General features: G+C 39.2%; 1 protein-coding gene across 6 annotated transcripts in view; it reads left to right on the plus strand.

Moving 5' to 3' along the window:
• Positions 1-27,565, plus strand: part of ASCC1 (activating signal cointegrator 1 complex subunit 1) — a 105,197-nt gene that overhangs the window by 642 nt on the left and 76,990 nt on the right. For 5 of the 6 annotated variants that reach the window (XM_039255540.1, XM_039255537.1, XM_039255539.1 and 2 more), the window contains exons 2-5: positions 1,396-1,540; positions 2,853-2,952; positions 8,641-8,738; positions 15,981-16,159. In XM_039255540.1, the coding sequence (XP_039111471.1) occupies positions 1,429-1,540; positions 2,853-2,952; positions 8,641-8,738; positions 15,981-16,159 (489 nt within the window). In that variant the 5' untranslated portion in view covers positions 1,396-1,428. Of the gene's footprint in view, positions 1-131; positions 307-1,395; positions 1,541-2,852; positions 2,953-8,640; positions 8,739-15,980; positions 16,160-27,565 lie in introns of those variants that run through there. The other variant, XM_039255542.1, reaches the window with a different exon arrangement.

The raw sequence follows: 27,565 nt of genomic DNA on the forward strand, positions 1-27,565 counted from the left end.
GGCCCGGCCTAAACATTAAACTACCTTTGTCAAGGGCCTTTATTTATTTTGTGAGGTCCTGGGGGAATAGGGCACTACGATGTAATGCCATTGAACTGTTGCTAATTATGCCTGTCTTCAAGTCTGTTTACCTTCTATGCTATTTCTCGCAACGCGAAATCTCTACTTGGTTCTGGAAGCAAATTACCCATTAAAGTGACTGACTTGCTGAGGACTGGATTGAACTTTAGTATATTTAGTAAGAATTGGTTGGGTTTGTTGGAGGATCTCTCTAATTTTGGGCTTCAAGACTACATAACATATGTGGTAGGAACATGGGTTGAACTTAACCACAGCTAGCCCATAAAGAACCTTTACTTTCTTAATTCATGATTTATTAAGTGGTGACTAGAAGCTTCGCTTCTCAGAGAGTGATGTACAGTTTTTGGGTAGTGGCCTGTAGAAAATGGATTCCTCTGCTCAGCAATGTGTTGGTTTGAAGAACCATGTTGGTTAAGTCTTATTTTAACTGTTTTGATGGGTAACTGGATCTAATTTTGAGGTTTATGATTCTGGCATCTGTAAAAGTATTANCCCCCCCCCCCCCCCCCCCCCCGCAAAGGAATGTGTACTACACATTCCTAATCCTCTTAATTATCATGCTGGATAAAAAGGGTGACACATTTAGTAAATGGTTAGATAAACAGAAGGTCGTTTCTTACTCCCTTTAGTTAATTAAAGTAATAAATACACTTCTATTCTTACAAAGTCATGGATAGCCTGTATATAGAGGGCTGAATACTTTTTTTGTTTATTTATTTTGAGAGAGAGTGTGTGCGCGTGTGCACACACACGTGCATGGAGTAGGGGTGGAGAGAGAGAGAGAGAGAGAGAGAGAGAGAATCCCAAGCAGGCTCCTGAAAGTGTGGATAAGGGGCTTGAACCCATGAACTTTGAGATCATGACCTGAGCCGAAATCAAGAGTTGATGCCCAAACGATTGAGCCACCCAGGACCTCCAGGCTGAGTACCTTTTAATTACCTTTTCTTGGAGTGCTGAAATAGTTTACAAATTACTGTTTAGAGTCACCTGGGCACCTGGCTGGCTCAGTCCATGGAGCATGCGACTTAATCTCAGGGTTGTGAGTTTGAGCCTCATGTTGGGTGTAGAGATTACTTAAAAGTAAAATCTTTAAAAACAAATTACTGTCGAGAGTGATCCAGAAATGGAATACTATTGTGGGAATGTAGCAACTTCCTTAAAACAGCTTGCAGATAGGGGAAATCTAATGGAAATAGGGCTACTTTTGCTTAGTATGTACTTTGAACAGATGTCCAGTTGCATAATGATCGATATAATAGAGAGAGGGGTTTTATTTCTGATTAAAACAAGGGAAGGTGATCATTTATTTTTCAGGATTTCACTAGAACACTATTGGGAGAAAGTATCATGGAAGTTCTGCGCCCACAGCTTGTAAGGATTGGTGGACGGATTTACAGAAAAAATCCCATCCAAGAACAGACTTATCAACATGAAGAAGATGATGAAGACTTCTATCAAGGTAATCCTAGTTGCTCTTGGGTCAGGTTAGTACAGTGGTCTCTGCATTGTGGAAGCAGTGCTTTGTTTTGTTTCAAAGTGTTCTCTGAGCACTGAAATTTGACACGTTTGGCCTCTACCTAGCTCTGTTTCTGTGGATGTCTGAAGGAACTGGTAAGTTTCATTTTGATGAGACATTCTCAGTCCATAAATCAAGTTTCATCTCTGTGCAGAGACATAAATGTAATAAGGGATAATTTTAGTAAACTTTTAACAGTAGCCACTAATATTCTTTGACAAAATAAATTTCTTTTATCTGTAAAATTGTGAAGTAGTATATTTAAATTGTTGAAGTAATAGAAATAGGTATTTTATCTGGCACCCCAAAATGTTAGCCGTTATGACTGTTATGTTGTGATTTTTCTTCTCTTTGTAATCATATAGGCAGTTCCAAATATGTAACTAACAACTTTATTATTATGTAGGGATGATTTTAAGTAGTAAACTAAACAGTTGAGATGGATTATGAATATATATATATATATATTTTAAACTTACTTAATTATTTTGAGACAAAGGGAGGGAGAGAATTCCTAAGTGCAGAGCGCAGTGCAGGGCTCGAACTCACAAACTGTGATATCATGACCTGAGCTGAAATCAAGAATTGGATCCTTAACCAGCTGAGTCACCCAGGCACCCTGATTATCAATACTTCTAAGCCAATTAACTTGGGCTTGGGTTTAATGCATAAATAGGTCCTTTCAGGGTCTCTGCTTCCTTTTCTTTGGGTTTATAAACTTTTTCATCAGGCCTTAACCTTGGGGGTTAGTCTTCCCTCTGGTTTTCCCATTGTTTCCGTTTAGCCTTGGGGACTTGGCCTTATTTATTTGACCCTCCTTTCTCTTTGGCTGGCCTAAGGGAGTAAGTTCTCTTGGTATCACTGCTATCTCATTCACTGAAGTAATTTAGTTTTAATACTAAAAACTGCTTCCTTGGGCATTGTAAGAGGATACTTTGTTATTTGAATTACATCTCTGTAAAAAATAGTAAAAAAAAATTATTGTGTCTTTCTGGGAGAAAACAGTTCAATAGTGGTATGTGTATACTATTTTTCAAGAGTTCTAAGACTGGAAGATTTAACACAGACATGTGTTTTTTATTTTTCTTCTAAGAGCAGACCAGGAGAAATGTCAGCAGTGTTCTGCAGCATAAAGTGTTGGGCTATTCTTTGTGCATGTGTATTCTTTTAAACCTTGAGAGTGGTTGGCAGGTGGGGAGAAGACTGTTGTCCACAGAGCAGCAGCCGTGAGCGAGGTGTTATGGTTTCTCTGCAGGCTTCATGGAGTGTGCAGAAGAGCCCTGTGATGCCTACGAGGTGGTGCAGACCCAGCAAGGTTTCCGGTGTACCGTGAAGGCCCCCAGCCTGCTGTACAAGTGAGTGAGGCCCCCAGCTTCATGGGACACACTTCCAGGAAATTCAGCAGGAAGATGACTCTTTTCTACACTTTTCTGCAGTGCTTGATTACTAAAAACAGTTTAGTGTTTTATGTGCTAGGATTTCTAAGGACTGATAATGGATCAGTTTCATCAATTCCAGTGTATCACCAAGTCCTGATGATTTTTGCCTCTTAAATTTGTCTTTTGAATCTACCACTTGTCTCTTTCTTTACTGCCACCCTGCTGCATCTTCTATGGATTACTTCGAATAGCCTACTTAATAGGCACCTAATTATTCTCCTCCCAATCAGTTGTTGACATTAAAGGTAGAGTCATCTTTCTAAAAGATGGAAAGGGGGGCGCCTGGGTGGCTTAGTCGGTTAAGCGTCCGACTTTCGCTTAGGTCATGATCTCGCGGCTCGTGGGTTCGAGCCCCGCATCGGGCTCTGTGCTGACTGCCAGCTCAGAGCCTGGAGCCTGTTTCAGAGTCTGTGTCTCCCTCTCTCTCTGACCCTCCCCTGCTCACGCTGTCTCTCTCTCTCTCTCTCTCTCTCATAGAAATAAATAAAAAAAAAATATTAAAAAAAAAATAAAAGATGGAAAGGAAAATATGATTATTTTATTACCTCTACTTAATTAAATCTGTCAACATCTACCAATGAAGATGGAATTCTCTTCCAGTAGAGTGATGGCCAGACTCTTGACCATGACTTAGCCAGCCCTGCATTTTTCAGTCACAACTCACGCCACTCTTTTTCTGGTTTTGCACTGAAGCCTGCCTAGTTTTCTTCAGTTCCTGAAGTGTGCTGTAGCTTGTTCCTGCCTTAGAGCTTTGGCATATGCTGTTCCCTTTGCTTTATAAGTTCTCTTTCTTACCTAGTTATATTGTTAAATTCTTTCTAGGGAACCTTGCTTTGACATCATCATCCCCATCAACCACATTGATTACTCTATTTTTGTAACCCCCTCTACCTTTCCTTTGTAGCATTTTTCAGTCATGTATATTTATTTGTGTACTGTCTGATGTCTTCTTCACAAGATGGGAGACTTCTGGAAGGCAGGAATGTGTTCAATTAATCTCCAGTGTTTGTCAGAGACTGATAAGCTTTCTTCAGGGTCGTCTTTATGAATTTGCTCAGAAACTTTGCGATCACTTCAATCTGTGCTTGCTTACGTGATTGCCCACCTTCTGCCTCCACAGTAAGATGGTTAGCTTATATGGCTAACTGGCTTCTTTTGGGCTTACACCTCTGGATGTAGACTGGCTTAGAGGGTGTGTAAATTGTTACTGTGTGTTGTACCATGTGAATTAGGTTTGTTCAAGCTCCTCTGTGAAGGAGATCTACAAATAGGGACGCATATGCCTTTAAGCTCCAAGAAGCAAATCATTACATTTTCACCAATGTTGAGAATATTGTGAAACACCTGTTAAGGATGAAATTCTTCTCTTGGAATGTGGCCAAATGGGAAAACCAAATGTTAAACCTGACAGCTCATTTTCCTTTAAGGTTCCAGTGACATTTTCTTCTAAGAAATAAGATTTTAGAAAGTCGTGTTTGGTTTCCTGATGAAGTCAATGCAGCTGTTTTTCTTAATGTATGTATTTGCCACCACTCAGGTGTGTAAAGATTCCTTAGATGTCTGATTCAAACTTGATGATCTTCTGAATTCTATGTATTCTAAGTATTCATTATGTTCTAGGTGACTTCCATGTTAGATTAGGTATTAGTTCTGCTCAATTGTAATGAATAGACAATATTTACTAGGAAGATTTCTTTCTTATTAATCACTTCTTTAGGCTTATTTAGATCAAGGAAGAAATTACTTGACCAAATTAATTTATAATCATATCTTAATGGTAGTAGCATCTGTACATGGACTAGATATAATTCTTTAATTCTCCATGTCAGCTACATGTTAGATAGAATCACCTGGGGAGCTTTTAAAACTCCCTGTACTTGGGTGTACCCCAGACTAATTAAACAGACTCTCTGGGAGCTGAATTCAGGCATCATTAGTTTTTGAAGACCCCCAGGTAATTCCAGGGTGTAGCCAAGATGGAGAACCACTTGATTTGGTAAGAATTTTTACCTTAATTAAGGAGTCACCTTTTCACTGTGTATCTCTTATTGTTGTGAATGTTTTAGACTCCCCACATAAACTTCTTTTGAACCTGGCAGTAGTCCTAACTGGAAAGATGCCATTTTGGATGGCATGGAATGTACTGAGCAATGTACCAGTCACTGGGAAGCCCTTTTATACATGATCACGTTTAAGCCTTACAACAACTTTGTTGTACTTAGGTATTATTCATTCCATTTTTCTAAGTGAGGAAGTCACCTTAGAGTAGTTAGGTGACTTGCCCAGGATTAGAGTCTAAAACTTCTTTAACCTCAGCCATTTCCTTTCTAAAATGTCTAGGCTATTAATAATAATACTTTGAGCCAGGTATTTTGTGTGTGTGTTTTTAAAAGATTTTATTTTTAATTTTTATTTACTTTTACCTTTTAAATTTAAATTTTAGTTAATATACAATACGATACTGGTTTCAGGAGTAGGATTCAGTGATTCATAACTTACATACAACACCCAGTGCTCCCATCATCCATCTAGCCCAGCTCCCACCCATCTCTCTCCATCAACCCTCAGTTCTCTATCATTAAGAGTCTCTTATGGTTTGTTTCCCTCTCTTTCTCCCTCCTTCCCATGTGTTCACCTGTTTTCTTTCTTAAATTGCACATATGAGTGAAATCATGGTATTTGTCTTTCTCTGACTGACTTTTTTCACTTAGCATAATGCTTTCTAGCTCCATGCACATCACTGCAAATGGCAGGGTTTCATTCTTTTTGATGGCTGAGTACTATTCCATTGTGCATATATACTACATCTTCTTTATTCATCAGTCAATGGACATTTGGGCTTTCTCGATAATTTGGCTATTGTTGATAATGATGCTATAAACATTGGGGTGCATGTGCCCCTTTGAATGTATTTTTGTATCCTTTTGGTAAATCCCTAATAGCGCAGTTGCTGGATCGTGGGGTAGTTCTATTTTTAGTTTTTTGAGGAACCTGCATACTGTTCTCCAGAGTGGCTACCCCAGTTTGCATTCCCACCAACAGTGCAAGATCCTTAGTTCCCTGTTCTCTACATCCTTGCCAACACCTCTTGTTTCTTGTGTTTTTAATTTTACCCATTCTGACAGGTATGAGGTGATAGCTCATCATCATTTTGATTTGTATTTGCCTGATGATGAGTGATGTTGAGCATCTTCTCATGTGTCTGTTAGCCCTAAAGCTTTTATTTTTAAATGATGTCTACACCCAACATGAGGCTTGAGCTCATAACCCCGAGATTAAGAGTCGCATGCTCCACCGACTGAGCCAGCCAGGTGCCCTAAGCCAGCTACTCATTGTTAATAGGCTTCTCTGCTAGGCACATGCTGACAAACAGTAGCCTGGTTGAAAGTACCTCTTATTGGGGATCCTAGGTGGCTCATTCAGTTGAGTATCTGACTCTTGATTTTGGTTCATGTCATCATCCCAGGGTTGTGAGATTGAGCTCCGGGTGGGGCCCTGTGCTGAGCTTAAGATTCTCTCTCCCTCTCCTCTCTCCGCCTCTCCTTCTCCTCTCTCCCTTTCCTTCTCCCCCTCCCTCTGCCCCTTTCCCCTGCCCCCACGAACATACTCTCTCTCTATCAATAAAAAAAAAAAAAGTACCCTTATTGATAAGGCCTGGAAAGACAAAAGCCTGACAGAGTTGGTGGAATAGACTAGTGCAACAGAGAGACAAACCACAGGGGAATTGCGGGGTAGGTGTGTGTGTGTGTGTGTGTGTGTGTGTGTTTCATTTTTTCTTAATGTTTTATTTATTTCTGAGAGAGACAGCGTGAGCAGGGGAGGGTCAGAGAGAGAGGGAGACACAGAATTTGAAACAGGCTCCAGGCTCTGAGCTGGCTGTCAGCACAGAGTCCGATGCGGGGCTCAAACCCACAAACCATGAGATCGTGACCTGAGCAGAAGTCGGACGCTTAACTGAATGAGCCACCCAGGTGCCCCAGCGGTGTTTTAATCCTCTTCTAAACATCTTTTTTTTTTTTTTTTTTTTTTAACCAGCTTACTACAGTGGATCTTAATGGAAATATTTGGGCTGCTTATTCCATGTAAAAACAAATGCACAGTTTTAGAGCTAGTCACTCATGTTGTTGGGTACTGTAATTGAAATCACAGAAGCTGAAATATTGTTGATAATGGGAAAGTTTTTTTCTCTTCATAGTCCTGTCTTTGCATCTTTAGTGCTTTATAGACTCTGAAACTTATCTCCTGGGATCCAGTAGTCTCATTTACTTTAACACATCTAATTACTGTGGGTTCCAGAAGATAACCTTGGATTGTCAGAATTATTTATTCTACGAGGCCCATGCAAGTGATGTAAGTGAGTCGATAGATGGTGGAAATGGAGTAGATGAAACCGAGTACGGAGTGATGGGGATTGTGATGAGCTCAGTTACGTTTTTAGGGACGAGAGTAAGCTCCAGCCTCTTGTTGCCATGAGTTATCAGATCTTCTAATTTTTCTGAAGAACCTGGAAATCTATATTTTTAGGTGAAATTTTCCAATTTTTAGGTGAAATCTCCTGAATAAAACCTGTATGTGCTGAATTCAGTCTGAGGGTTACCTGTTTACTCTTTTTGCTTTTGAAGCTATCCTGAATAATCTATTGTGAATGGTAGACCCTTCTCTTTGTTAAGCCCTTTAACCTTATTTTATTTTATTATTATTATAATTTTTAAAATATTTATTTAAAAAATTTTAAATGTTTTATTTATTTCTGAGAGAGAGAGAGCGCGCACGCGCGCAAGAGCGAGCGAGCGCGAGCAGGGGAGGGTCAAAGAGAGAGGAAGATATAGAATCTGAAACAGGCTCCAGGTTCTGAGCTAGCCGTCAGCACAGAGCTCAACACGGGGCTCGAACCCACGAACCGTGAGATCATGACCTGAGCCGAAGTCGGATGCTTAACCAACTGAGCCACCCAGGCGCTCCTTTAATATTTATTTTGAGAGAGGGAAAGCGTGAACTCATGCATGTGTGAGCAGGTAAGGGACAGAGAGAGAGGGAGAGAGAGAAAATTCCAAGCAGGTTCTGTGCTGTTAGTGCAGAGTCTGATGTGGGACTTGATCTCAGGAACCGTGAGATCATGACCTGAGCTGAAATCCAGCATCAGATGCTTAACCTACTGAGCCAACCCTTATTTTATTAATCAAAGATAATTCTTGTAGAATGAACTCATAATATAGTTAATTTGCTCTCCAGAGGACAACGTTTTCCCTAAACTGTAGACCCACTGGTTGCTGGAAGTGCCTTTTGAGACTATGCCAGCTTTCTTTTCACTGAACTGCAGACCCAGATTTTGAATCTAATTTTGGAGAGCAAACAGGTGTTGGGCATGGTTGTTTTGTTTATATATTGAACTGACTCTAGGGCATTATTTTGTCAGTTGGTGTAATGCAGCACATTCTGTAAAGCTGTATGACTTGTAACTTCCTCTACAAATATTGAGCCTTTGCTGATGCACTTTTCTCTAAAGGAGTATCTCTGGCTACATATTAAAATGTGATGTAATTTTTTATTCTGGTACATTTGACTTACTATCCTTCCATTAATTAATATTTCTCTATATTATAGGCATATAGTTGGAAAGAGAGGGGACACTAGGAAGAAACTAGAAGTAGAAACCAAAACTTCTATTAGCATTCCTAAGCCTGGACAAGAAGGAGAAATTGGTGAGACTTGCTATATGTGTGATATTTGCAGTTAATTTTGCATGTGTATGGAATAGTGTGAACCCAACAGAGGCATTTAGTGACAATATTCTTTTTTTTTTTTGATGTCCATGGGCAGGATTGAATAGTGACAGTGTTCTTTATGGGATTCTGTTGCAATTGGCCTTTTTATGATCCATCAGTATCAGTCTCCCAGTGAGGGAAGATGTAGTTATACACCTTTATCTTGATTGAGTACTTGGGCCTTCACTTTATACTTTACCATGCACTGATGTTGTGTATTAGGAGAATTCTTCTATGCTTTCCTAGCTTGAAATGGAGTTTGTGAATTGTTTAAAGTTAGAATTAGAGGAAAACCAGGGAGGTCAGCAAATTTGAAGTCTAGTTCAGCCCTTTCCAAACGGGTTCTCTTGTTTTTACCTTGCTTCATAGACTGGGAAGGATATTACAAAAGTACTGATTAAAATAACCTGATTCAAGTAACTGTTCAAGTGAGGAAAAACAGTTGAGTATAAATCGGGTCAGAAAATGTCTGTATCAAGCATCAGCGTGAACCGGGGGCACAGGCTTGTGTTATAAAATGGCTTTGAGTGAAGGGCACTCATTGTAGGGACAACATTTTACAAAATTCCTTCCAAAACGATAGGAATTTTTCTAAGTCCAATAAGCACAGCAGCCACCAATAATACATTTTTTATAAATATCCATGGGTTTTATTTTCAGGAAAAAAGAATTAATAGTTCTCTATACTCTTACTATGTAAGAGTAATCATCATCACAGATAAAATGCAGTTGACTGTAGAGCAGTGCTGTCCAGAAGGACTTTCTGCGATGATGGGAATGTTCTATACTTGCATTGTCCAGTACAGGAGCCACTAGCACGTGTGACTGCGAGTGCTTGAGATGTCGCTGGTAGGACGGAGGAACTGAATTTTTAATTTCATTTAATTCTAATTCATTTAACTCTTTTTTTTTTAATTTTTAAAATGTTTTTATTTCTGAGAGAGAGACACACATACAGTGTGAGTGGGGGAGGGTCAGAGAGAGAGGGAAATACAGAATCTGAAGAAGGCTCCAGGCTCTGAGCTAGCTGTTAGCAAAGAGCCCAACACGGGGCTCGAACCCACGGAACTGTGAGTTCGTGACCTGAGCCGAAGTCGGACACATAACCGACTGAGCCACCCAGGCGCCCCTAATTCATTTAACTCTTAATTTAACTAGTTGTATGTGGGCTCCTGTATTGGTAGCAAAATGCTGGAGTTTTTCTCAGCCCTTTGGTAACATCAGCAGGTTAAGAACTTTAATGACATTTTTGAAGAACTTTCATTAAAATAAATATTCAGATCATTAGAATTACAGATAGAAAAACCCAGATATTTCCTTAAGCATTAAAGTTCAAGCTACAAATATTGATGTAATTTTATAATTGCAATAAAGGTTATTTCCTTACAATTTTTTTTAATGTTTATTTATTTTGCAAGAGAGAGAGAGTGTGAGCATGGGAGGGGCAGAGAGAGAGGGGGACACAGAATCCAAAGCAGGCTCCCGGCTCTGAGCTGTCAGCACGGAGCCCAACGTGGGGCTCCTACTCACCAACTGTGAGATCGTAACCTGAGCTAAAGTCAGACGCTTAACTCACTGAGCCATCCAGGTGCCCCAAAGGTTACTTCTTTAACTGTTTTTTTCCTGATTGTAAATTAATACAGGCTTTCAAAAAAAGCAAAAGCTATAGAAATTATATTTAAGTATAAGGAGAAATGCCTTGTAATAGGAACCTCAGACATAATCACTGTTAACAGTTGAATATATTCCTCAGTTTTTCTATCTTTATAGAAGCTATTTTAATTTTTATTGCAGTAAAAATTATAACATGGTATAAATGTGGAGATCTTAGGCATTCTAAGATGTTGGAATCATTCCAAAACTTATCTAGAAAAGGGTAGGTAGGTTGTAAAGATTCCGTTTTGACTTAGAAAGCACAAATATTTCAGTGTGAAAACCAGTGTGTCTAATCGTTAAAAGTAAGAATTTAGTGGAACTAATTTAATTGAAAAACAAGAGGATAAACTGGCTTATTGGTCTTGTAGGGAAGTAAGGTATATGGAAGAATCAAATTTATTGGTTAGAGTAAATTGAGTTGTGATGTGAGATTAAGACAGGTTGCACTGGTGTGGTATTTGCTTTCATTTATTCATTTTCTTTTGCCTCTCCTAAAAACAGACTAAAGAAGGAAATATCTGGTAGATTAAAAAAAAATTTTTTTTTTTTTTAACGTTTTATTTATTTCTGAGAGAGAGAGACAGTGTGAGCAGGGGAGGGTCAGAGAGAGAGGGAGACACAATCTGAAACAGGCTTCAGGCTATGAGCTAGCTGTTAGCACAGAGCCTGATGCGGGGCTCAAACCCACGAACTGTGAGATCATGACCTGAACCGAAGGTGGCCGGCCAACCAACTGAGCCACCCAGGCGCCCCTATCTGGTAGGTTTTAATTTGTCCTCTTGGCAAGGATCTGCTTGTCTAGGCTGTTTTGAAGTCTCAAGATGTCAGAAGATGCTTTTTTTTTTTTTTTTTAAATGTTTATTTTTGGCATGCCTGGGGGCTCAGTTAGTTGAGTGTCCAACTTCGGCTCAGGTCATGATCTCGCTGCTCGTGAGTTTGAGCCCCTTATCCAGCTCTGCTAGCAGCTCACAGCTTGGAGCCTGTAGCCTGCTTTGGATTCTGTCTCTGTTTCTCTGCCCCTTCCCACTTGTGCTCTGTCTCTCTTTCAGATATAAAAAACATTTTAAAAAAATGTTTATTTTTGAGAGAAAGAGAGACAGCGTGCGAGCAGCAGAGGGCAGAGAGAGAGGGAGATACAGAATCGGAAGCAGGCTCCAGGCTCTGAACTGTCAGCACAGAGCCCGATGCGGGTCTCAGACTCAAAAACCGTGAGATTATGACCTGAGCTGAATTGGACGTTTCACCAACCAAGTCACCCAGGCGCCCCCCAGAAGATGCTTTTAAAATGATACTGTCAGAGCACCTGGGTGGCTCATTTGGTTGAGCACCCACCTCTTGATTTTGGCCCAGGTTATGATCCCAGGGTCATGGGATTGAGCCCTATGTTGGGCTCCATGCTGAGTGTGGAGGTTGCTTAAGATTCTCTTTCTCCCTCTGCCCCTTTCCTCTGCTCAAAGGCGTTCTCTCTCTCTCTCTGTCTCTCTCTCTCTCTCTCAAATAAAAAAATAAAATTATAGTGTCGTTGTTAGAGAAATGGTTTAATGTCTGGTTGCCTGGATTGCTTCAGTCAGTTAAGTGTCTGACTTGATTTCAGCTGAGGTCATGATTTCACAGTTCCGTGAGTTCTGCACTGACAGTCCAGATCCTGCTTGAGATTCTCCCTCTCTGTCCCTCGCCTGCTTGTGCACTCTCTGTCTTTTTCAGAAATAAATAATAAAAAAGTTTAAAAAATTTAATGTCAATGCCTTTAATTCTCTCTTCCTCTGTATCCCTTGATGTAGTCGCTGGATCAACTGAATTTTGGTCTTCTCAGATATTTTTTGAGACAGAATAGGTTGGGGAGGAGCAGAGAGGGAGAAGGGGACAGAGGATCCGCACTGACAGCAGAGAGCCCTATGCAGGGCTCAAACTCACAGACTCAGATAATGACCTGAGCCGAAGTCAGACGCTTAATTGACTAAGCTACCCAGGTGCCCTGGTCTTATTTCTTACCAGACTAACTTTTTTTTTTTTTAAGTTTTAAAATTTATTTTGAGAGAGAGCATGCGAGAGCAGGGTAGGGGCAGAGGGAGAGAGAGTCTCCAGCAGATTCCATGCTTAGCACTGAGCCTAAGATGCTTGATCTTAGGACAGCAAGATCATGACCTGAGCTTATATCGAGTCGGGCACTTCACCGACTGAGGCACCCAGGCACCCCCCAAACCACCTTCTTTTTTTAAAGATTTTTTTTAATGTTTAATTTATTTTTGAGACAGAGAGAGACAGAGCATGAGAGGGGGAGGGGTAGAGAGACCAAGAAATACAGAATCCGAAGCAGGCTCTAGGCTCTGAGCTGTCAGCACAGAGCTCACTGCAGGGCTCGAGCCCATGAACGTGAGATCATGACCTGGGCCCAAGTAGGAGGCTTAACCAACTGAGCCACCCAGGCAGCCCCCCAAAACACCTTCTTAATAAAAAAGAATAGACTTAACATTTTGTACCAGACATTTACAGAAAAAAAACGTAAACATGAGTTTTAAGCTTCCTTTCTGCTCCTTTTCCTTTTGGTTTCTCACCAAATTTTTGGTCTCTGGCAGAGGTAATTACTACCTCTTTAATTTTGTCTCTGTTTGCCTTCAAACCCTCCTTTATCAGTATTTCTCTAGCATAATATTTGAGTACATACTTCCTTCACTGAGCATTTGAGTCTTTAGGATTCTCCAAGTATTCTATCTGATAATATAAATAATGTCATTAGAAAACACTGTGTCCCTACCTACATTTTTTGGGTATTACTCCTGTCAATATTTTACTTATGCAAAATGGTTCTCATGCTGTTAATCCATTCATTCATAATCTTCTTTTCCTAGATATTTCTATCTTGTTTCTATATAATAAAGTGGCAGTGATACTTTTATTCTTAGAAAAGGTTGTTTTTATTGAAAATTTCAAGTGCTTTAATGGAGAGTGTTAGGGTAAATACATAGAATTATCTCTTTAACTTCTGCAGTTGCTTAGAAGGACAAGCTTTGTGGTTTTTAGGTTTTTATTTATTTTTTAGAGAGAGACAGAGAGAAAGAGAACAAGGGAGGGACAGAGAGAGAATCCCAAGCAGACTTCATGTTGCCAGCACAGAGCCAGACGTGAGGCTCGAACCCACAAACTGTGAGATCATGACCTGAGCTGAAACCAAGAGTCCGACACTTAACCAACTGAGCCCCCCAGGTGTCCCCAAGCTTTGTGGTCTTTAAAGCACATAGCCCGTTTTGATGCTAATACAGTTAATACCTCAATATTTATATCCTATTCAGAAGTCTGTCTTTTACCATTTTAATAAATAGTCTGTTGAGGGCCGCCTAGGTATCTCAGTGGTTAAGCATTGGATTTTGGCTCAGATCATGATCTCACAGTTGGTGAATTCAAGCCTCGCGTTGGGTGAGTTCGAGCCCCGCTTTGAGCCCCACTTCAGATGAACTCCGCTTCAAGTGAGCATGTGCCCTGCATCGGGTGAGCCCCGCTTCTCTCTCTCTCTCTCCCTCTCTGCCCCTGGTGGGATTTTCTCTTTCCCTCTCTCTCTCTGCCCCTTTGTCACTTGTGCCATCTCTCTCCCAAAAAATAAATAAATAGTCTCTTAAAATGCCAATTTTGTTCATTGTTTTTATCTTTTGCACCTTTCTTTAGTTGTGGTTAAAATACACACAACATAAAGTTTACTATTATGACCATTTTTTAAATGTAAACTCTATACCTAACATGGCGCTTGAACTTATGACCCTGATAATCAGGAGTTGCATGCTGTACTGACTGAGCCAAACTGCGCCCCCCTCCCCCTGCACTTTGATAATTTAAAAGTGTTGAATACAGTGGCATTTGGTGCATTTACAGTGTTGTGTAACCGTCACCAGTATCTGGTTTCAGAACATTTTTATCATCCCAGACTCACTAAGCAGTCACTCCTCATCCCTCTCTACCCCTAGTCCTTGGCTACCACTAATCTGCTCTCTGTCCCTCTGCATTTACCTGTTCTGGCTATTTCTTATCAATGGATACATACAGTGACATTCTGTATCTGAGGCCTTCCACTTAGTATAATGTTTTCAAGATTCATTTATATTTTTGCATGTATCTGTACTTCATTCTCTCTTTTATGGCTGCATTATATTCCAGTATATGGAGACAGGACATTTTGTTTATTCATTTATCAGGTTTTTTTGAACACCTGGTTTTTGGTTTTGTTTTTTTAAAAATATTTTTTTCAGGATTTTTTTCTTGTATTTCATACTATTATTTTTTAAAATCTATTTTTTTAAGTAAACTCTACCTGCAAAGTGGGGCTCCAAGATCAAGAGTCACATGCTGTATTGATAACTGAGTCAGCTAGGCACTTCTTGTTTTACTATCTAGTGGTTTCTATCTAGGAGTGGAATTGCTGGTCATATGGTAATTCTCTTTCTAATTTTTAAAAAAATATTTATTTTTGGGGCACTTAGGTGGCTCAGTTGGTTGAGCATCCAACTTTAGCTCAGGTCATGATCTTGTGGTTCATGAGTTCAAGCCCCATGTTGGGTTCTCATTTTTGAGAGAGAGTGGGGGAAGAGTAGAGAGAGGGAGACACAGAATCCAAAGCAGGTTCCAGGCTCTGATCTGTCAGCACAGAGCCTGATGCAGGGCTTGAACCCACAAGCCATGAATGAGATCATGACCTGAGCTGAAGTCGGACACTTAACCGACTGAGCCACCCAGGCACCCCTCTTTTTAACTTTTTAAGGAACTGCCATACTCTTCTGTAGCTGCTGCATCATTTTACATTTTCACTACAAGATATGAAATTTTGCTGTATGGCTTTTTCAACTCATTTTCCTACTTCATCAGGTGGTCTTAAGGATATTCTGTTTTTGTTCTTATTTTTATTTTCTCTTTCAGAGAGAAAGAGAGTGTGAGCAGGGGAGACGGGCAGAGGGAGAGAGAAAATCTGAAGCAGGCTCCGTGCAGTGTGGAGAGCCAGTGTAGGGCTCCATCCCACTCCCTAGGATCATGGCCAGAGCCGAAATCAAGAGTCAGATGTTCCACCGACTGAGCTACCCAGGCGCCTCAGGATATTCTGTTTTTAATTTTTTTTTAAGGCTTATTTATTTTTGAGAGAGAGAGAGAGAGAGAGAATGTGAGCGGGGAAGGGGCAGAGAGAGAGGGAGACACAGAATCTGAAGCAGGCACTAGGCTCTGAGCTGTCAGCCCAGAGCCCAATATGGGGCTTGAACTCACAAACTGTGAGATCATAACCTGAGGGGAATTTGGGTGCTTAACCAACTGAGCCACCCAGGCACTCCTTTGTTTTTAAACCTTATTCTACTTAGATTGAATTTACTAATAACTTTCTTACTTTTCGTACTGTCTCTTATTCAGAAATTATGTGCACATTCACGACTGTTTTAGCTCTCCAAAGATGATAGTATTGAGGTCACTTATTTTATAAGCATCTGATGGTCATGTTAAACATCTCTCCTTTTTTTTTTTTGTTTTTTGTTTTTTGTTTTTTGTTTGCAGTAATCACTGGACAGCATCGCAGTGGTGTAATTTCAGCCCGAACTCGGATTGATGTTCTTCTGCTCACTTTTAGAAGAAAGCAGCCCTTTACTCACTTCCTTGCCTTTTTCCTCAATGAAGTGGAGGTTCAGGAGCGATTCCTGAAGTTCCAGGAGGAAGTACTGCAGAAGTGCTCCATGGTAAGCAGCAAACAAAACAAAAAGTTAAAGGATACAAAAATGGTTCATAATTCAAACAGTTGAAAGATATAAATTTCTTCTCCCACCGAAAAAGTAACTGTTTCTGATGATTTCTTTTGATTCTGAACTGAAAAAAAGAAATAGACATGTCAGCACATAAAGCTCTGTGTATTACTTAATTATTTAAAAATTTCAAGACATAAAAGTATCATCCTAATATACATACTGTTCTGCACCTTGTGGATGGCAGTATTCATGAGATACCTTTATCTGTAGATCTTCTGCCCTGGGTGGTAATGGCTTATTTGGGGTTAGTAACTAGAAGAAATTTGCATTTAGAGTTGTCATCTTATATAACAGTGAAATGCTTGTGACCAGGATAAGAACAGATAATCTAGATTAGAAAACCAATTGTAAAGCTCCTTTTGAATATAATTTTGGGTGATTTAGAGAAACATTGCTTTAAAGAAACTTAGGAACATTAATAAATGTTTTTTTGTTTTTTCTTTTTTTATAGTACATGTTTTTTATCGAAAGTTTAGAAGATAAAGAGGAATAAAAAGTCACCCATAATCTCACCACTGAGAGATAATATTGTGGCACAAAAACAAATGTTTAAAAACTAGAATTTGGCTTGCATATGATTTCATATCCTGCTTTCTTTGAAATTTTGCATTATATCGTAATCATTGTTTTGTCACTGAACAAAAACCTTTACTTTTGCTTTGGAGACAGGAAGGAAATTCTAGCAGTGAGGACTAAAAACATAATCTTATTTCGATAATAGCTCAGATACCTTGATTTTTAATGGCTGCTTTTATTATTCTATTACATGGATAAATAATAATTCTGTTTTTTTAAATTTCTATTCATTACTATAAATAATGATGTTAGAGTCTTTTTGCATACATTTTTCTGCACTAGTCTAATTACTTTCTTAGTAAGTTCTTGGAAATGAAAAAAAGAGTCTTTGTGTGTACATTTGAGGATTAAAAAAAGTTTTTTTAATGTTTACTTTTGAGAGAGAGAGAGGGAGAGACAGAGACAGAGCACAAGTGGGGTAGGGGCAGAGAGAGACCAAAACACAGAATCCAAAGTAGGCTCCAGGCTCTAGGCTGTCAGCACAGAGCCCAATGCGGGGCTTGAACTCATGAATGCTGAGATCATGACCTGAGCCAAAATCGAACACCTAACCAACGGAGCCACCCGAGCGCACCCCTCTCTTTAAAAAAAATTTTTTTTAATGTTTATTTACATTTGAGAGAGAGGGAGGCAGTGAGGATTTTGCTATATATGTCTCCAAATTACCTTCAGGAAAGTTTTCTTTAGTTTCCTTTTCCCACCTTTGTCAATATCGGTGTTACTCTTTTAAAGTTCTTTTTTTGTAATCCAGTTGACAAAAAATATTAGTTCATTGCCTTCTTGAGTGTTCATTTATTTGATTATTGGTGAGATAAGACTTTTTCATGCATTTAACTCTTGTTACTTTATGTCTTGGCCCATTTTTCTCTGAGTATGTTCATTTTTTTTAAATGCTTATTATTTACTTTTAAATGTTTGTTTATTTTTGAGAGAGAGAGAGAGCAAGCACAGGGAAGGGACAGAGAGAGAGGGAGACAGAGGATCTGAAGTGGGCTCCACATTGACAGCAGAAAGCCTGATGCAAGGCTGAAACTCACAAACTAAGAGATTGTGACCTGAGCTGAAGTCAGATACTTAGTCAACTGAGCCATTTAGGCGCCCCTATTTATTTATTTTGAGAGACAGAGAGGGAGCACAAGCAGGGGAGGGCGGAGAGAGAGAATCCCTAGCAGGCCCCATGCTGCCAACATAGAGCCCCGTGATGTGGGGCTCAATCTCACAAACTATGATATGAGATCATGACCTGAGGAGAAATCAAGAGTCAGACACCCAACCGAGTGCACCACCCAGGTGCCCCGAGAGTGTTCATTTTTTAATTTATTTGTAAGAGCTTCATATATATTAAGAGGACCAGTATTACTTCATAATTAACATTTAACTTTAGTTTATTTGGAATGTATTTTGATATATAACAAGAGGTAAAGCTCTAACTTTTTAAAATCCTTATTTAGTTAACCTGTTATCCAGAGAAGAATTAAAAAATCTTATTTTACCTTAAAAATTATAATGCCAAAAGTGGAGCACCTGGGTGGCTCAGTTGGTTAAGCATCGAACTCTTGGTTTTGGCTCAGGTCATGATCTTGTGGTTTCGTGGGTTCGAGCCCCACATTGGGCTGTACGCTGACAGGGTGGAACCTGCTTGGGATTCTTTTTCTCTTCCTCTCTCTTGGGCCTTCCCGCCCCTACTGGTGCTCTCTCTCTCCCTCAAAATAAATAAATAAACTTAAAAAAATTATAATGCAGTAAAATGGACTTTTGGGGGATGTGTATTGATTTTTTTGAGCTTATTTATTTGAGAGAGACAGTGTGAGTGGAGGAGGGGCACAGAGAGGGAGAGAGAGAAGAGAATCCCAAGCAGGCTTCGTGCTGCCAGTTTAGAGCCCAGTGCAGGGCCCAAACCCGTGAAACAGCAAGATTACGACCTGAGCCGAAACCAAGAGTTGGATGCTTAACCGACTGAGCCACCCAGGTGCTCAATAAATTTTTTTAATGTTTATTTATTCTGAGAGAGAGTAGGTGTGCATGCATGTGCTCATGCACTGGGGAAGGGAGGGACAGAGAGAACGGAGAGAGAGAATCCCAAGCAGGCTCCGACAAGGGGCTTGATCCCATATCCTCGGGATCATAATCTGAGCAGAAATCAAGAGTTGGATGCTTAACCAACTGACCTACCCAGGCACTCTTAGATTTTTTTAAAATTAATATTAAGTAATCTCTGCACCCAGTATGGGACTTAAACTCACAACCCTGAGATCAAGAGTCACATGCTCTTCTGACTGAGCTAGCCAGATGCCTCTAGATCATACTTTTGATGTCAGGTCTAAGAACTCTTTGCTTAACCCCAAATAACCGAGGTTTCTCTTAGCATTTTTGTAATTTTTTTTTTTAAATTTTTTTATTTATTTCTAGGAGAGAGAGAGAGAGAGAGCAAGCGTGAGCAGGGGAGGGTCAGAGAGAGAGGGAGTCACAGACTGAAACAGGCTCCAGGCTCTGAGCTGGCAGTCAGCACAGAGCCCGACGCGGGGCTCGAACCCACGAACCGCGAAATCATGACCCAAGCGAAAGTCGAACGCTTCACTGACTAAGCCACCCAGGCGCCCCATGTAATTTTGTTTTTTTATATTTAGATCTATGATCCAGTTAATTTTTGTATTAGGTATGACATGGTCAGGGTTCATTTTTATGTATATGGATGTTCATGCTATGTTTTTTCAATCTTGTACTAAGGAGAGTAATAAAAGCATACGGAATGAAATAGAACAGTGGTTAGTATCTTTGGTTCTCAAAACAGATGAACCTACGTCTGATCCTGGGTTCCTCTATCTGTGTAGACTTTGGCAAGTGAACCTCTCCAGATTTTTACAGCTTGCTTTGGAGAGTTGCAGGTAGAATTAAATGAGATAATGTAAAGTACTCAGCACGGTGCCTGATATATAACAAGCATGTAATAAATGGTAGCTGTTACTCCTATTTTATAGCTGTTTAGGTTAAAGTTACTTGTATTCTTTGGAGTATTAAGAAAAGATGAGGACTGTCTTTAATAGTTGTGTGCAGGGTCAATGAAAATGTTCTGGGTGAAAAAGTTTTATAAGATTCTTCCTTCCTTCTATTCCTTTTGTTTTTCTTTTCCCCGTTTTCCTTTCCTCCCCTCCTCCCTCCCCTCCCCTCCCCTCCCCTCCCCTCCCCTTCCCTTCTTCTTTTCTATTGTTCAGCTGCGTCTTCAGTGTTAGAATGTAGTGAGATGTAGATACGTAGATGTAGAAGTATTAGAATCCAAGTACTTGTGTGGGGCAGGGAGTGAGAATTGCTAAAATTGATAATTTTTTAAAATGTTTATTTATCTTTTTAATGTTTATTTAAAATATTAAAAAAATTTTTAGTGTTAGTTTTGAGAGAGAGAGCGTAAACAGAAGAGGAGCAGAGAGAGGGACACAGAATCCAAAGCAGGCTCCAGGCTCTGAACTGTCAGCACAGAGCCTAACATGGCTCGAACCTGTGAACCGTGAGATCATGATCTAAGCCAAAGTCGGACACTTAACTGACTGAGCCACCAGGAGCCCCTAAAGTTTTTTTAAAGAAGGCTAGAAAGGTGAGTAGATTCAGACTGGAAAATATGAGTACACATAATGGAATTATATAACCCATTTCTAAGTGATTAAGTTGGCATTTATGTGCTTGAATAAGGGCGCTTCTGTAAGTCAAATGCATGTAAAATTAGTACGCCATCAGAAGATCTTTTTTTCCCTTGGCGTTTCTAGCAAGATGATTTCATTCTCAGTGGAGGGTGGGGTAGGCGAACATAAGGAACACTGAAGCTTCAATGTAGGCTGGTAAATTTTGAAATTATTTACCTTGGGGCACCTGGGTGGCTCAGTCTGTTAAGTGTCTCACTTCAGTTCAGGTCATGATCCCATGGTTCATGGGTTCAAGCCCTGGGTCAGGCTCTGTGCTGACAGTTCAAAGCCTGGAGCCTGATTTGTATTCTGTGTCTCCCTGTCTCTCTCTGTCTGCGCTTCCCCCACTCACACTCTGTCTCTCTCTCTCTCTCTCAAAAATAAATATTTAAAAAAAGTTTCAAAAATAAAAACATTATTTTACCTTGTAAATACCAACTTATTAAAGCTCAGTGATTATATATTTGTTTGAAATGTTACAAATATTTGGTGTGCAACAATCAGCTTGTAATAAGTTAGTCTTTTTGTCTGTGTGTGTATGCTTTCTCACTTTTCTTGTGGGTCCTGACATGAGGTGACAGGGAATAAATATTGGAGAATGATTACTTTAACTCAACTAGAATGGGATTGGCCATTGTGACTGTCATGCTGACCTTAATCAGTTCAGAGTACTTTCTTCCTGGTTTCAGGGAGACTCCATAGTGACCTTGCTTTCTTCCTGCTTTTAAATCAGGTTCTGATAACAGCAGGGAAATAAACATAGCATAAAAGAGTAAATAAGTAGTAAGTGACCGTTATCTACCTATTACATGGAAGAAATTTTTAGTGATTTTCATTTTGATGTTAGAACAACAGGCTGATGGCTATAAAAGCCTATAGGCATTTTCCAGTAGTGATCTGCACTTACTACGGTAACTTAGGTGAGTTTCCTTCTAGTATTTTCCTTTTTTTAAGATTTTATTTTTAAGTAATCTCTGCATCCAATGTTGGGCTCAAACTTACAGCCCTGAGATCAGGACTTAGGTGAGTTTCCTTCTAGTAGTTTTTGTTTGTTTTTAAGATTTTATTTTTAAGTAATTTCTGCACCCAATGTGGGGCTCAAACTTACAACCCTGAGATTAGGAGTAGGGTGCTCTACCTACTGAGCCAGCCAGGTGTCCCCTCCCACCCCTTTCTAGTAGCTTTGAAGAGCACATACCTATTCATGGAGACAGAAGTTTCCTGAAAGACTGGCATTCAGTCCTATTTTGGTTCCTCTGAAACTCATTTACTATCTCTGATTAGGTCTTTATCTCTAAAATAAGAATGGCCTCAACATTCTATTATTTTTAGGAAAAAGATGATACCTCTTAAAGTTGGCATGTAAATTTTTTGAATTTACATATGTATTTGTTATATACATTTATTAAAATAAAATTCGTCATACTTGCTGTGGTTTTTTTTTTAATGTTGAGAGAGAAGGAGAGCGAGAGAATGGGGTAGGAGCAGAGTGAGAGAATCCTAAGCAGGCTGCGCACTGTCGGTGCAGAGCCCAGTGGAGGGTTCAAGCTCATGAACTGTGAGATAAGGACCTGAGCTGAAATCAAGAGTCAAGATGCTTAACCGACTGAGCCACCCAGGTATCTCCCTCCCCTTTTTAAAAATTAATTGGATTTTTAATGTTAAACCAGTCTTGCTCCTTAGATTACTTTACTTGGTATTGATGTATTATCATTTTTATGTATTGCTGGGTTTGATTTGCTAGAACTTTATTATGGAGTTCTATCTGTGTTCATCAGAAGCGTTTTATTTTCCTTTCTTTGTGATGTCTTCATCTGATTTCGATGTCAGGGTAAACTGACCGTCTGATTCAAAACCAGATGACTAATGAGTTGGGAAGTGTTCCCTTCTCTATTTTCTGAATTTGTGTAGATTTATGTAGGTATTATTTCTTTTTTAAATTAAAATTCACCAGTGAAGCCACTTAGATCTGGAGGTTTCTGAGATGGTTTTAAATTATGAATTCAGTTTCTTTAGTCAAATTAGAACTATTCAGGTTATCTATTCCCTGAGTGTGCTTTGACAGTTTGTGTCTTTCAAGGAATTTGTCCATTTCATCTTAAGTTTTTGAATTTTATTGTAATAAAGATGTTCATGATATTTTATTATCCTTTTAGTATCTACAATCCCTGTAGTACTATTCTCTCCTTAATGCTGATACTGGAAATTTGTGTTGTCTCTCTTTAGTTTGTGATCTATCTGGCTAGAGGTCTGTCAACTCTATTACACCTTTAAAAAACAAAACAGCTTTTGGTTTACTGATTTTTCTCTATTTATCCATTTTCTATTTTATTGATTTCTAATTTTATCTTTTTATTGCATTTCTTATGCATACCTTTGGGTTTAATTTGCTCTTTTTGTATTGGTTTCTTAATGTAGAAATTTAAATCATTAATAGGAGACTTTTTTCTTTTCTAGTATAAGCTCTTATAGATGTTAATTTCCATCCATATATTACTTTAGCTGCATCTTCTCAAATTTGATGTGTGTACTTTCATTTTCATTTAGTTCAGAGTATTTTCTAATATCTTGTGTGGGGTTTTTTTTTTTTTTTAGCATTAAACTTTTTATTTTGAGATCATTGTAAATTCACACACAGTTTGTAAGCCTGGTGATTTCTTATATGACCCTTATGTTACTTACAAGTATACCGTTTACTTTTCTACATTTAGGGATTTTCAAGATATCTTTTTGTTACTAATTTCTAATTTAATTCTCTTGATGAGATCACACAGTCTGGTTCTAATTCTTTTAAATGCATTTATATCTGTTTTCTGTTCCAGAATATAGTCTGTCTTGGTAAATGTTATGTATACATTTGAAAAAGATGTGTATTCTGATGTTTTGGCTTGATTATTCTATAAACATTATATGTCATCTAGTTGTTAGTGATCTTTATGTCTTCTATATCCATATTCATTTTCTGTGTATTCTGTTAATTACTGAGAGACCACTGTTGAAATTTCCAACTATGACTATGGACTCATCTATTTCTCCTTTCAGTGCTGTTAATTTTTTTATATCTTTTTTTTTTTAAGTTTATTTATCTATTTTGAGAGAAAGAGAGCATGTGCACTCACACACATGAGCAGGGCAGGGGCAGAGCGAGGGAATCCCAAGCAGGCTTCTCACTGTCAGTGCAGAGCCCCTTGAGGGCCTCGATCTCATGACTGTGAGATCCTGACCTGAGATGAAATCAAGAGTTGGACGCTTAACTGACTGAACGAACTGAGTGCCCCAGTTTTTTTAAATATTTTCTTGATGTATTAATCCCTATGTCCTTTTATATCCCTGACAGCATTCCCTGTTCTGATTTATTTTTTCTGATGTTAATATTGCCATTCCAGCTTTCTTTTAATTAGTATTATTACAATCGTGTATCTATTTTTATCCTTTTACTTTTAGCATATGTGTATCTATATATTAAAAGAAGTTTTCTTAAAGATAGCATATAGTTGGGTATTGGTTTTAGTTATTTATTTATTAAAAAATATTTTTACTTTTGAGAGAGCATAGGTGGGGGAGGAGCAGAGGGAGAGGTGGACAGAGTACCCAAAACACAGCAGTCTCTCTGCTGCTCAGAGCCCGATGTGGAGCTCAAACTCATGAACCTCCAGATTATGACCTGAGTCAAAGTCAGACGCTTAACTGATTGAGCCATGAGGCACCCGTTTTTGGTTTTTAAATCTCTGCCTTTTAACTGGAATAATTAGTTTTTTAATTCACTTTTTACTTTTTAAAGTAAAATTTACCATTTACTTTTTAAAAAATTTTTTATTTATTTTGAGAGAGAGAGAGACAGAACGTGCATGCATGGAGGGAGGAGTAGAGAGAGAGATTCTTAAGCAGATGCTGTGCTGTCAGCACAGAGCCCCACACCAGGCTCAATTTCTGAGCTGATGATGACATCTAGACTGAGATGATGACCTAAGCTGAAACCAGAAGTTGGGTACTTAACTGACTAGGTGTCCCTAGACCATTTAATGTATTATAGGTATGGATGGCTTTAAATCTATCATTTTGCAAATTTTTTGTCCCGTCTTTTCATTGGTCAAGTTTTTCCTACAAGTTTTGAATTGAGGGTGTTTAAAAAGTTTATTTTATTAAAAAATAATTTTTTTTAACATTTACTCATTTTAAAAAAGTGCAAGTAGGGGAGGAGCAGAGAGAGAGGGAGACACAGAATCGGAAGCAGCTCCAGGCTCTGAGCTGTCGGCACGGAGCCCAGTGTGGGACTTGAACTCCTGAGCCATCAGATCGTGACGTGAGATGAAGTTGGATGCTTAACTGACTGAGTCACCCAGGCGTCCTTATTTTTAAACTGCTACTTTTTTTTCTTTGAAAAAAACATGGGGCTTGCACCCAGGGCTCTGAGATCAAGAGTTGCACGCTCTTTCAACCGAGCCAGCTAGGTACCCAAGGTGTTTAAAAATTTTAGTTTTATGAATCCATTAGTTTATTAGCTATACCTGTTTGTTTTTTAAGGAAATGGTCTAAGGTGTACAATATATGTCCTTAATTCATCGCCTCCAATTAATATTACACTACTTTATGTACATGAAGAACCTTACAATACATCATCTCTTTCTTCCCTTCGGACTCCGTCTCATCATTAATTTTGTTTCTCTATATAAACAACTCCCTGTAAGACTTCTTACAATTCAAGTCTTCTGGAAACACTTTCTCTCAGATGTTATTTGAAAAATTATTTAGGTCATCGTTTTTGAAAGATAATTTTTACTGGCTATAGGATTGTATAAAGACATTTTTCCATAGTATTCTGGCTTATGTAGATTCTGATAATAAATCTGTTAAAATTCTTTGTTCTTCTCTGTGTGAGATGTTTGATTGCTTTTTTATTTTTAATTGGAAATAATTTAAAATTTATAAAAATTATGAAAAGAAACAGTATAAGAAATACCCACATACTCTAGTATTATCTATCTTTTATATACTTTCCAACACAAGTTCCAGAGTAAAGTCAGGAATTGCATTTATTTTTTATGTTTAACCTCTTTTCTGTTTTGAGCAATTCTCTGCGGTATAATTTTCTTTCTGAATTTTCCTTTGGGAAGAATTCTTCCATTTTGTCATTTTGGCTAAGTTTCTTTCTTTTGTGTGTTTTAGTAGTTTGTTATGTGTCCTGCGCCTGCGAGTACTACTATATTAAAAAGGGGGTCATACACTGTCCAGGGTTGGCACTTTAGGAAGTGTGTTTGATATACATTGCATGCACTTTGTTGTTGCATTTTGGCTGCTCTGTCCCACTGGTCAGTCCTCTGCAAAGCTCCTTCTTGCTTGTAGTGGTGGAGCATTTGGACCTTCTACCAAGTGTGCTTTGATTTGTTTCTTGAAGTAATCCTGGGCCTTCTCTGTTCCTCCAATCTGGGATACAGATATTGTGACCACTCCTCTTAGGGAAGGTCTTCAAGTTACGGTTTAGTTTTTTGTACTGGAGAAGTCAGTAATGCCAATTCCACCGAGTTTCTGGTCCTGTTCCTGGGTTGAGACTTGAAGACCATTCTTTGTTGCTGTAGCATTCAGGGTTAAGACTTCTGGCCTTACCCTAATAGTCACATTTCTGCCCTTGACTGTTACTTGTCTTTTTTTGCTCCCCTTACCGCTCGTGCAGCAGGTGCTCTCTGGGAGCAGTTACCGATGTCCTTTATAACTCCCTGCTGGCTCTAAAGAGCTGCCTCCCTTCAGCCTCAGGGGTGAAGGTTCTTGTTTAACCTCTTTCAGCTGGAACATTTCATAGCCTTTCTGACTTTTATGTTATTGATGTGTTTGAAGAATACAGTCCCTTCCAACATTCTTTTAAAAACAGAGCATTCTTGGAGCACCTGGGTAACTCGGTTGAGTGTTCAACTTTTGATTTTGGCTCAGGTCGTGATCCCAGGGTTCACGGGATCGAGCCCTGCATCAGGCTCCACACTGAGCATGGAGCCTGCTTGGGATTCTCTCTCTCTTCCTCTGCCCCTCTCTCCTACTTGCATGTGCTTGTGCTCTCTCTCTTTCTCTCTCAAAATAAAAAAGTAAAAAAATAAACCTTAAAAACAGCATTCTTTTTGCGTTTGTCCTGTATTTCCTCATGGTTAGCTTGATGTTACACTGTTTTTAAATGTTTATTTATTTATTTATTTTTAAAATGTTTTATTTATTTCTGAGAGACAGCATGAGCAGGGAAGGGTCAGAGAGAGAGGGAGACACAGAATCCGAAACAGGCTCCAGGCTCTGAACTAGCCATCAGCACAGGTTTGAGGGGCTCGAACCCATGAACTGTGAGATCATGACCTGAGCCAAAGTCAGATGCTTAACCGACTGAGCCACCCAGGCGCCCCATAATGTTTGTTTATTTTTGAGAGAAAGAGAGAGAGACAGAGTGTGAGTTGAGGAGGGACAAAGAGAGAGGGAGACACAGAATCTGAAGCAGTCTCCAGGCTCTGAGCTGTCAGCACAGAGCCCAACGCGGGGCTTGAACTCACTCACTACGAGATCATGACCTGAGCTGAAGTCAGATACCCAACAAACTGAGCCACCCAGATGCTCCTATACTTCCTCAGTCAGAGTATTGCATAGGTGACACTGTATTTTGAAAATAGCACATCTGGGGGATAAAATGTTCATCTGTTTTACATAAGTGATGTTATATCCAGTCAAGATGTTGCCTGATTTCTCCTAAGTATAATAACTATATTATATCTCCCTTACAATTAATAAGCAGTCTGCAGGGAGATGCTCTAAGGTCATGCAAATACCCTGCCCCTCATCATCATTTCCCCTGGCCTTAGCAGCCATTGATGATTCCTACATGATCCAGTCTTTACCATGATGATTGCAAAAGGGTAATTTTCCAGCTCTAGTACTTGCTCTGCATTTGGTATTCAGCTTTCTACATTCTCATATAAGTGGACACCTTCCTTCTCCCTTTCCTTTTAAATTTGTCTATTGGTATGGTTTCATGAATTTCAGTTTTTTCCAAGTGCTTATAATTTACTATTGTGCTTAATTATTTTGCTGCTTAAATAGATTTGTTTCAGGGTCCTCTCAA

This window comes from Hyaena hyaena, unplaced genomic scaffold (genome assembly GCF_003009895.1).
Source record: "Hyaena hyaena isolate Hyena2069 unplaced genomic scaffold, ASM300989v1 scaffold_531, whole genome shotgun sequence".
In the NCBI taxonomy this organism is placed as follows: domain Eukaryota; kingdom Metazoa; phylum Chordata; class Mammalia; order Carnivora; family Hyaenidae; genus Hyaena; species Hyaena hyaena.